The 12059-nt window shown below is 43.8% G+C and overlaps 1 protein-coding gene across 1 annotated transcript in view; it reads left to right on the top strand.

Annotated features, from left to right (window-relative positions):
• Positions 1–615: 615 nt before the first annotated feature.
• LOC149469230 (putative serine protease K12H4.7) overlaps positions 616–12059 on the top strand; it is a 93215-nt gene continuing 81771 nt past the window's right edge. The window contains exons 1-2 of the mRNA XM_089669504.1: positions 616–814; positions 10321–10502. Coding sequence (XP_089525630.1) covers positions 641–814; positions 10321–10502 — 356 coding nt within the window. The 5' untranslated portion in view covers positions 616–640. The remainder of the gene's footprint in view (positions 815–10320; positions 10503–12059) is intronic.

Here is a 12059-nt window from a genome sequence, read left to right as displayed (position 1 = left end):
TAAGGAACTTTGTGGAATACTAGCAACCTACTATTGTACACATGGAGATTCATGCCTATTGTATCTGGAAATGTGAGTGCAATACCAGTGTGTTTGCTTTTACGAATAAACGGAATTACTCTATTTTGGATGCCTCTCTCCATTCCTCACATGTATATATCTATCGGCTCTACATTTGAATCACTGGGATGACCAGCAACATTTAATCAGGAGGACTACAAGCTCCAGCATGACTTCCTATGCCCCACCAAAAGTGTGAAAGACTCTTATTTCACCATAAGAATCCATTAAAGTTGGTGAGTGAGGAGGCACACAGGCGGGGAGCACAGAGCACTTATCACCTTTTGGATGTGAAAGGGATTTTTGTTCACTTGATTTCACATTTAGGATTTTATTTCACTATTTATTGTTATGTGTTTATTATTGAAGCATGCTTTTCATGTCATATAACATACATTGAGGCAGCACTCCTGCTATTTTGTGTATTATGTTAGGAGCTATGGTGTCAGTGTTCTGTATTGTGTCCGATAAGTTCCTAAACAGGCAGCCCAGACTGCTAGGAGAACTGAAACCTAGCAGATGGAAGGAAAGTCAGCTGATAAAAGGTCATGTGACCAGCCTTTGAACACCACTGAGGACAATGGCTCGTGCACAGCTGCTTGTCTTGCTGTGTTTGGGGGTGTCTCTTTGCAGCAGTTTTACTAATGGAAGGTTTAGCAGAAGACCCTCTGAAGTCCCAGTGACGGTGCAGGATCACTGGTTTGAGCAGAGGTTGGATCACTTCAATGGAGCTGACACCAGAATCTGGAAACAGGCAAGTCTGTGAAGAGTAGACAAGTATTCTTGCCGAGTAACAGCTACTAAAGCTGATTTGGATAAACCAGGATTCTGATTTGTTCCCTTTCTTTTGAAATTGGTCCTACACAAGCTTGCAGTGATTTTGTTTGTTCTCATTTAATATTAATCAGGCAAACAGGAAAGGGAGTAAAGTGTGATACCTAGGGCAGTCAGATGGATCCTTTTATTTCAGTTTGGCTGCAGTAAAGTGAAATCTGAAGGCTCAACATCTGCGTTGGTATGTGTTTTAATGTAGTGTTAGCAACACGACATGTCTGATGCATGTTTTCAATGTGTTTTTTTTTTTTTTCTTATGTAGAGTGAATAGGGTTAACAGCCATTGATCAAGATTTCTTAATACCTGCACCAATGCATCAAAATGAATGCCATTTGATGCTCTACTATTGACCACCATGCTCCTCCTAATACACTAAGACGCAAAGAAAAACGGACATGGCATATTTTTTAGCACACTGCAGCAATGGGATTGGCACTCACTTTTTTTTTAATATGGGAAAGTTAGGCACATACATTTTCACGTATTGTAACCCCTGTGTTAGAATGGAACAGTGTAAATGGTCCCTTAGGGCAGATTTACATGTATGCATTGTGGGAACGCACATGTTACTGCAAAATACTTTAAATGCATTGAGCAATGCGTAAATTGATAGAGCTATATAAGTACCTGTAACAAATAAATGTATTCTGGTGCCATTCATTTTAAATAGCATCCCAACATACTAAAGCGATGCATATATGTTACAACGTGCCGCAACAAACCAGAGTGCATTGTGCTGCGTTGCAGCAAACATTTTGTGTTGCCCACATTTTGGGACGCTTTGGTGTGTCGGAAAACGATTGATTTAATTGAGCTGCCATGTTAAAAGCATGACATAATGCACATTAATTCACTGCATGAGTTTATATAGGTCCTTAATATTTGTTATGGATTATTGTACTTTTTTTATTATCTGTCTAAATGAGCCCAACATGTTTGTGCTTTGACCGGGGAAGAAAAAAACTGCAAACATTCGTTCAGCTAGAAGAAACATAGAATAGAAGAGAGACGGATGAAAAAAGACCAAGTAGTCCATCGAGTCTGCCTCCTTTGTTTAAATTAAATTACGTATTTATTTTAACTTTTTAAAACTTTTTTACTGTTGGCTGACTTACTACTTCTGCTGAAAGTTTATTTCAAGCATCAACTACTCCTATTGAAAATCCTGCCACCCTGAACGATATTCACCCCCTTGATATATTTAATTGGTTCAATTATGTTTCTCCTTTCCCTGCTTGCCTCCAGACTGTATAAATTAAAAGATAAATTCACCTTAAAAAAAGTAAATGCATATTTTTTTTGCAGGAGATATATATTTTTATTATTATTATTTATTTTTTCTTTAACAGGAGCCTGGAATGTAGGCTCTTGCACACTGTCTGTGTATATGTCTGCTTGTACAAGCCGGCAGCTACACAATGACCAAAAGAATCAATTAACTACCTAGAAAGCTCAACAGCGCCCTGGGAGATTATTGAAAAGTACAAACCATCAGCGGCAAAGGCCATGGATACTTGTAGCTCATTCATTCACAGAACTCTGTGCATGAATAAAGTGGCCATGAGGGTTGAGCCCTGCACAGCTGTGGTCTTTTCAAATAGTTACAGCGGGCGCGGGGAGAAGATCCCAGGCCTGCTGCCCCCAGGAGAGGGGAGCGGCTGCAGGAGCGGAAACATGTTACATGTTCCACCCTAAAAACAGGTGGAACATGCAACATGTTCCCAAAGGTGAACTTATCCTTTTAAGATAACCTATTGTCATGTAAAATACACAGCAATATTTGTCTGTAAAAATAAATGCTGCTCCTGTTAACAGAGCACTAAGTATAGCTAAAAAAACTAAAAAAAAACAGCAACCCATCAGAAATCCTTTTCAGTGATCTCACTTTGAAACATTAAAATGTGATTGCTGTGAGTAACGTTGGACACAATTGAATTTTAAGATCATTTCTGTCATCTCCAAAACCAATGGATGAATACAACCTATACCCAACAGTCTCTATCAATATTGTCACTGTCTTGACAGTCCAGTGTAAAAGAATTATACCCATTTGGGGCTACACTAAAGAGGCAAGAATCAAAGACTTCTAGGTCAGAAGCTAGTGAGAAAAGGGAAGGAAGTGTCAGATAGCATGACAGCATGTGTGCCACTTGCTGTTGTTGAACAAGCTATTTTAGACACGTTGGTAGATGCTGTCTGCAGAGAGAATAGAAGGATATCTCCTCATCCTCCCAATCTTTGGGAGTCCTCTACGTGTGTATAGCAGCCTTGTACATTCTGCACATTAGGACTGTCAGCAGCATCCTTTACAAGGCAAGTGTCCCTTCCACAGTTGCTGGAGTGTAATGGAAAAATGTTCCCAAATTACCCCCATGCCCAACATCTTATAACCAGCTTGGCAAAACTAACATTGCAGCTGGCAAGAATGCAAGATAGGGCAAGCTATTGGAGGTGGTAGTAGTGCCATGTGTCTTGTCCAGTAGTAACAGCGCTGTCATCTGTACCCTTTATTCCTCACTGGCCTCTACCTCCTTTTCCACATCCTTCCCCCTCTACATCTAGTCCTCCCAGTCTTCCACCTTGTTCTCCCTATAGTATTTCTCCCTCCCATTCCCCCTTCACCTCCTCCCTCTACTCTTTCTACCCTTCCTCCTCCACTGCTATTATTTATTATGTTATTTATTACAGGTACTTATATAGTGCCATCAATTTACGCAGCGCTTTACATATATATTGTACATTCACATCAATCCTTAACCCTCAAGGAGCGTAAATTCAAAAGTCCCTAACTCACATTCATACATACACATACTAGGACCAATTTAGACAGGAGCCAATTAACCTACCAGCATGTCTTTGGAGTGTGGGAGGAAGCTGGAGTACCGGGAGGAAACCCACACAGTCACAGGGAGAACATGCAAACTCCAGGCAGGTGGTGCTGCGGTTGGGATTCGAACCAATGACCCTAGTGCTGCCAGGTGGAAGTGCTAACCATTTAGCCACTGTGCTGCCCTATAAGGCAGGGATTAGTGACACAATATCTTGTGTTCTTACTGGAGCCAGCCAGAGATGGTTCAATTCCCGCTGAACTGGCTAAAAATCGAACCATGTATGGGCAGGCTGAATGTACCTAAGTTGATCAATCAGCCTGACAGAATTTATATGTGATTATCTCTAGCAGCTGTTCTAGCCGCTAGCAATAATCCCGGTCTTCTCCTGGTGTGGAGGGATTCCCCTGTCAACACTGTCTGTGTTAATGGGGGGTTCCAGCACATTTCTTGAAGTAGGGTCCACTTTGAAAAGCCTATTTTTATTCTAATAGCCTTCACAAAAATAACAGATGGTGATACAGATATAAAGGTCCTTGTTTACACACTTTGCGATATAGGGTGACAAAGCTCTGCCTCGACTATCACAATTTCATGGCTATAATATTATTTATCACTGTGCTGATGCACATTGTCCAAGTATAATCCAATGACTTCAACTTTTTAAAAAAAAAATGTGAAAAGAGAATAACTGCAGCCAGCAAAAATTGGGAAATATGCCTGCTGAAAAAACACATGCAGTCTGTGTGGCTCTTCACCTAATATAATGGAAGGTGTCCACTGCACACATACAGTAGCACAGACCTAGTTATTTGGTACTGTGAATGTGAGATAATAACAATAGGACAGAGATGTGTCTGTCACTAGGATTCAGATCAAGAAGTTATGGCCAGCTACAGGTAAATGGCCAGAACACATGAACAATTACCGCCCCCTTCTATTACTTTCTCTTCTTCTAGTCTAGATAAAATACAATATTGCTGCTCCTGTATGTGGACGTGTTGCATTAGCTCCTCTTTTTTTCATCTCCTTGCTTCTGGAGTTGCTCATCCAGCCTCTCAGAGACAGGAAGTGCTAATTCATAATTATACATAAAATTGTAATATTGGCAGCTTTCAGTAGAGGACAGCAGATGCCTACACCCGTAGCAATGTAATACATGTGGACAGGATACAAAGAGGCTGTAGGAGATGTAACAAAGGATGAAAAAAGGTAAAAGCTCTTCCCACCCCCAAATTCTCCAAGATATGCTGCATTTTGCTACCTTTATGACATTCAGTAAGGGTTGACAATTACTTTAAAGGAGACGTATGGGGATAATAAAGAATACAAACATACATACTCACCTCAGCGTCACAGCAGTTTGATGACGTAGCTGTCCAACGTCGGCTCGAAAACTGAGAACTAAGCGATACGTCTTCGGTGGACAAGGCGTTCCCTAGAACGGCACCGTGTATAATCATTCAGTCAGGGGGTGTAGGCTGTTCATGCGTTAATAGGTGATAGGTATTGGTGGTTTTGAAATGACTCCAACAAGCCCATGTTTTCCTGAATCTCTCGGTATGTTCTTTTGCATGTATTGAGCGCCAGTGGACTGGGATACATTGTTTTGCCGCGTTTACCATGTGCATGGCGAGTGATTTACAGTATGTCCTAAATGGAAATGTGGAGTGGTGGAGCAAGAATTGTGCGGGGGGAGAGGTCTAGGGAGTACGTAGTTACTTGCGTGATTATGGATTGGATTTTCCCCCAGAAAGGCTTTAGCAATGGGCAGTCCCACCAGATATGCAAGAGTGCACTGATGACATCTCCAACACGAATTTGAAATGCTGTGTGCACCGACACCGACCACCCGTGTCCTGAACTGTGCCCGCTGCACGCACCAACCACCCGTGTCCTGAACTGTGCCCACGGCGCGCACCGACCACCCGTGTCCTGAACTGTCCCCGCGGCGCGCACCGACCACCCGTGTTCTGAACTGTCCCCGCGGCGCGCACCGACCACCCGTGTTCTGAACTGTCCCCGCGGCTCGCACCGACCACCCGTGTTCTGAACTGTCCCCGCGGCGCGCACCGACCACCCGTGCTGAGGCCAGACTCCACAGCTAGAGTCCCGTTGAGTCCCCGAGACCCCTGCCCAGGGGTAGATTGCCGCCTGTTGCCCGAGGTCCCTGCCCAGTGGTAGGTTGCCGCCTGTTGCTTGAGACCCCTGCCCAGGGGTAGATTGCCGCCTGTTGCCCGAGGCCCCTGCCCAGGGGTAGATTGCCTGCCTGTTGCCCGACACCCCTGCTCAAGTAGGTTGCCCGAGTCTCCAATCCGCTGTCCAGTCACGGAGGGAGCTCGGCTGAGGCCCCAAGCCTAGGGGGGAGATTGCCTGCCTGTCGCCAAAGACCCCCCCGTGCCTGGAATCATCCCTGGTTTGCGCACACATCACCCTCCCTGCCATTTCCCCATTGAGTGTCTGTCCTTTTGTTGCTTCAATAAAGCTTTGTGTGTTCTCCATCTTCTCTGTGTGCTCTGTCCTGCCTGCGCTTCTGTTACACTCCCCCCACTGACACCAACGATGGGGCACTATTCCTCCCCCCCACTGACACCAACGATGGGGCACTATTCCTCCCCCCCACTGACACCAACGATGGGGCACTATTCCTCCCCCCCACTGACACCAACGATGGGGCACTATTCCTCCCCCCCACTGACCCCAACGATGGGGCACTATTCCTCCCCCCCACTGACCCCAACGATGGGGCACTATTCCTCCCCCCCACTGACCCCAACGATGGGGCACTATTCCTCCCCCCCACTGACCCCAACGATGGGGCACTATTCCTCCCCCCCACTGACCCCAACGATGGGGCACTATTCCTCCCCCCCACTGACCCCAACGATGGGGCACTATTCCTCCCCCCCACTGACACCAACGATGGGGCACTATTCCTCCCCCCCACTGACACCAACGATGGGGCACTATTCCTCCCCCCCACTGACACCAACGATGGGGCACTATTCCTCCCCCCCACTGACACCAACGATGGGGCACTATTCCTCCCCCCCACTGACACCAACGATGGGGCACTATTCCTCCCCCCCACTGACACCAACGATGGGGCACTATTCCTCCCCCCCACTGACACCAACGATGGGGCACTATTCCTCCCCCCCACTGACACCAACGATGGGGCACTATTCCTCCCCCCCACTGACACCAACGATGGGGCACTATTCCTCCCCCCCACTGACACCAACGATGGGGCACTATTCCTCCCCCCCACTGACACCAACGATGGGGCACTATTCCTCCCCCCCACTGACACCAACGATGGGGCACTATTCCTCCCCCCCACTGACACCAACGATGGGGCACTATTCCTCCCCCCCACTGACACCAACGATGGGGCACTATTCCTCCCCCCCACTGACACCAACGATGGGGCACTATTCCTCCCCCCCACTGACACCAACGATGGGGCACTATTCCTCCCCCCCACTGACACCAACGATGGGGCACTATTCCTCCCCCCACTGACACCAACGATGGGGCACGTTTCTTCCCACTGACACCAATGATGGGGCACTATTTCACTCCATAAGACACTCTTGGGGGGAAAATGTCTGTGCATCTTATGGAGCGGCCAGCCCAGTATTCCCGCCGCCATCTCTGGTCATCTCCTGTACTGTGTCCGCATTTGTTCATAGGTGTTAAGTAGGTGAATGCTAGATCCTCTGTAAGGTGTTTTTTGGTTTGTTTGATTTTTTTTTTTTTCATTATTATATTGTGGCCTGTGTTGCTGTTGCAGGTTTTCACTTCTTGTCCAGTAAAATGTTGTCCCTAGTACAGACAATAAGGGGAAATCTCCTTAATAGAGCCCCAGATAGCAGTAAAACCTGATATAATTTTTGCCCATTCCATCCAAAACTTAAAAAAAAAAAACTTTTGAATATAGATACACTTTTTTTAAGACAATGGGGTTCATATCATTCACCACTGATATACGGCTGCATAAAGTCACCAACGATATAATAAAATGGCTTGATCCATGGCCTTTGATATTCTGGGAATGCTCTTCTCCCTAAAACAATCCATAGATTATACTATTTTCTGTCGGAGACAGCAGTAGTGGTAGCAAAAGAGAAGGCCTATGCCTACACTTCTGCTAGCTCCCTCTTCAGATTGGACTGGCCAAGCTGCACTCCACCTTCCTTGACTCCCAAGCACTCTCTCTTTAGCTCTGGCCCACCATCACTGACTGTTTTCTGCTTTGACTGTGAGTTTACGGGTGGGCATTCAACCCAGCCAGACTGTTGTGACCATTTACAAGTCCCTCAATACATTGCTTTTTGTTAATCCTGGTCTTGGTGTCATTACTGCCGCCTCACCATGTTGCACCTACCCCACAAGGGCTATTGTGTTCTCCCTGTGGGGAGCCTTCCCAGCCAGCAGAACACAACGATTCCTGCTGGTGGCTATAAATGCCAGCAGTGATCTCATGAAAAAAATCCGACCTGCCAGATGTATCGATTTCAGTACAACCAGCCTGCCCAGAGATGGATTGAAACCTGTGTGGTCCCTGCTGACCCAGCTGAGATTTGATCCATCTATAGCTGGCTTTAGAAGCCAATGTAGTTTCCCTCAGCTTTAGACTAAATGTGGTTGATATCATTCTCCTGCCGCAATTTGAACAAAAGCTTTGTGCACGTTATTGATAAGTGAGGCAGTACTATCCAGAGCAACAGGGGTAGCTCTGTCTGTGGACTGCAGGAGAGCTATAATTAGTTGTAAATTGATTAATGTACCTATATCAGCATGCCACTGTTATTTCAGATGTGGGCTGGTGTATTCTTTAATTGCTTTTTGTATAAAGATTTTTTTAAACCTGTCTGCAAGCTTCAGTTACAGATTATATGATTCTAAAGGCTTTCACTCTGGGAAACCGACTTTTGACAACTAACAACTCTTGAATGTCTATCTGCTTATAGCTTTTGAATGTCCATTTTAATGATTGTACACACCTGGTCCATTTGCTGTAGCCCCTGTGTGGCCAATTCCTTTATATCTTTTTGAAAATTAATAAAAAGAATTGAACATACAAAATCTTAAATCAATATTCTGGCTACATTTATTGGAGATATACAGTGCCTTGTAAAAGTATTCATACCCCTTGAAACTTTCCACATTTTGTCATGTTACAACCAAAAACATAAATGTATTTTATTGGAATTTTATGTGATAGACCAACACAAAGTGGCACATAATTGTGAAGTGAAAGGAAAATGATAAATGGTTTTCAATTTTTTTTTTACAAATATCTGAAAAGTGTGGCGTGCATTTGTATTCAGCCCCCTTTACTCTGATACCCCTAACTACAATCTAGTGGAACCAATTGCCTTCAGAAGTCACCTAATTACTAAATAGAATCCACCTGTGTGTAATTTAATCTCACTATAAATACAGCTGTTCTGTGAAACCCTCAGAAGTTTTTTTTAGAGACCTCTAGTAAACAAACCGCATCATGAAGACCAAGGAACACACCAGACAGGTCAGGGGATAAAGTTGTGTAGAAGTTTAAAGCAGGGTTAGGTTATATAAAAATATCCCAAGCTTTGAACATCTCAGCACTGTTCAATCTATCATCCGAAAATGGAAAGAGTATGGTGCACCTGCAAACCTACCAAGACATGGCCGTCCACCTAAATTGACTGGCCGGGCAAGGAGAGAATTAAGCGAGAAGCCATGTGGGGGACACAGCAAACATGTGGAAGAAGGTGCTCTGGTCAGCTGTGACCAAAATTGAACTTTTTGGCCTAAAAGCAAAACACTATGTGTGGCGGCAAACTAACACTGCACATCACCCTGAACACATAATCTCCACTGTGAAACATGGTGGTGGCAGCATCATGTTGTGGGGATGCTTTTTCTTCAGTAGGGACAGGGAAGCTGGTCAGAGTTGATGCGAAGATGGATGGAGCCAAATACAGGGCAATCTTAGAAGAAACCCTTTTAATGTCTGCAAAAGACTTGAGACTGGGGCAGAGGTTCACCAACAGGACAACAACCCTAAACATACAGCCAGAGCTACAATAGAATGGTTTAGATCAAAGCATATTTATGTGTTAAAATGGCCCAGTCAAAGTCCAGACCTAAATCCAACTGATAATCTGCGGCAAGACATGAAAATTGCCATTCACAGCAAAGTTTGAAATGATTTATCATTTTCCTTCCAATTATATTTTTTCCACAATGATGTGCCACTTTCTGTTGGTCTATCACATAAAATCCAAATAAAATACGCTTATGTTTTTGATTGTAAACATGACAAAATGTGGAAAATTTCAGAGGCTATGAATATTTATTCAAAGCACTGTATACTAAAACTGAAGCCCAGAATCTGGAGCAGCTGTACATAGTAACCAACCAACTTCTAACTTCAACTTATTCATTTTAACTTTGAAAATGAAAACTAGAAGCAGATTGGTTACCATGCATAGCTGTTGCAGATTCTGTCCCAGTCTTAATAAATTCCCCCCATTGTATAGTGTGCTTACGTGTAAAGGGTGTTCTGATGAAAAATGTTAAACCTGCTGCCATTTTTCTTCCTAGAGATATTATGTGAATGACTCTTTCACTAGTGACGATGGCCCCGTTTTCTTGATGATTGGAGGTGAAGGAACTGCCAATCCAGCTTGGATGACTCAAGGAACATGGATGACATATGCCGAGAAAATGCGAGCCCTTTGTTTTTTGCTGGAGCACAGATTTTATGGAAAAAGTCACCCCACAGAGTAAGAATTGCATACAACGCCAACTATATTTACAGTCTGTAGACCCCGGTCACACTGGATGCGAATTGGCATGTAATTTGCATGCCATGCGACTTGCAAATTGCAGCCTATTGCCCACATTTAGAGCGGTCATATCGGTGCAGTTCGGACTTGGTCGGATCTGCACTGATTTCTAAAGTAGTGCATGGACTACTTTTGGTGTGATTTGCATAGACATCTGTATCATATGTCTTGCAAATCGTACCTGAAATCGGCATGTCATCCGACTTTGAAATCATGCGACTTCACTGTAAGTCGCACGATTTGAAAGTATGGTTTGATGGAACCGGGGTGTTATAATCAGAAAGTCAGCCAGTAAATATTGCCTTGTCACTGCCATCCTGTTTCTCTGTATCCCTGACCGTGGGTGGGTTTTGCCTGTCATTCATGTGCTGGGTACTAGAAATGTTATCTATATTACAGCAACAACACATTAATCTTGTATTGATTTTCCCTGTTGGATTGTAACATACCTCTTCCTTCCATGCATGCTCCCAATGCAGTTAGTGCCATTATCCCATGTACACAGGCCACAGAAGTGAGATACCTAGCCACTAAGGCAGGCCATTGACAAGTAAAAAAAACAGACTGTTCTGTTGAATGAAAAACAATGTTGTTCGTTTTTTCATATGATTGTGTCATTGTTTCAAAATTCGCCCTGCTAAAACAACAGTTTTTTTTCTTCATCTGCAGAAGATGGCATAAGGTGTCAATTCATTTTCATTATAATGCAAGCACATTTTGGATATTCCCCTCTGCATCCAAACACATTTGTTCGTTCATGTTGCCTGCTCTTCATACATGGTTACTGTTGAGTATGAAAGAACTTTCTTGACCGTGAACATTCTTTCCTTCCGGGTTATACTTTCCTAGCTCGTGCATTTAATTTAAATTTACCCCATCAGCAATTAGAAATTCATGAATTTAAAAACTCAATCCAACATGTTCAATGTCACTTTTTGGTTGCATCACAAAAATCGCGTGTCGCAGTGGACACACTAGTGATGCGAAAACCGAATAATCTGTCTATTGACAAGAATTTTTGTTTGGTTTTCTATTTGCCTATGGCCTGCCTAACATAATTAGGCAAAGATCGTGTGTAGTGGCACATGTTGTTAAGAATGAATTCCCAAGACTTGTAATGGAAAAGCATCAGCTTATGGTATGTGAGTACAAGGCAAATTAATACTACATATAGTATTCCCCTTAAAAAAGTAGGCTTTTGTTTTGAGGGGTGACATTTTGGGGATTTTTGTTTTTTGTTTGCAGCACTCTCCTGTTTTGTTCAAAAGACAAAAAGTAAAAAAAAAGGTGCAAGAACAGTGTGCACCTAAACCACCTCATATCATATCCCTTACATTCACCAGGTAGGCCTGTTATCCCTGTTCAAAACTGTCCTGCTGCTGGCCAACCATACACTGCTGTATTGTCTGCACTGCAGTATCTTAATTCTTGTAAAACCTTAGCCTGTGACTTTTTTTTTTTTCTCTAGTACATTTTGTCCTATTCTCCCACTTT

This window comes from Staurois parvus, unplaced genomic scaffold (genome assembly GCF_062004578.1).
Source record: "Staurois parvus isolate SC_StPar_1 unplaced genomic scaffold, SC_StPar_1.0 ptg000078l, whole genome shotgun sequence".
Classification (NCBI taxonomy): domain Eukaryota; kingdom Metazoa; phylum Chordata; class Amphibia; order Anura; family Ranidae; genus Staurois; species Staurois parvus.
This window is presented reverse-complemented; position numbering and strand designations above follow the sequence as displayed.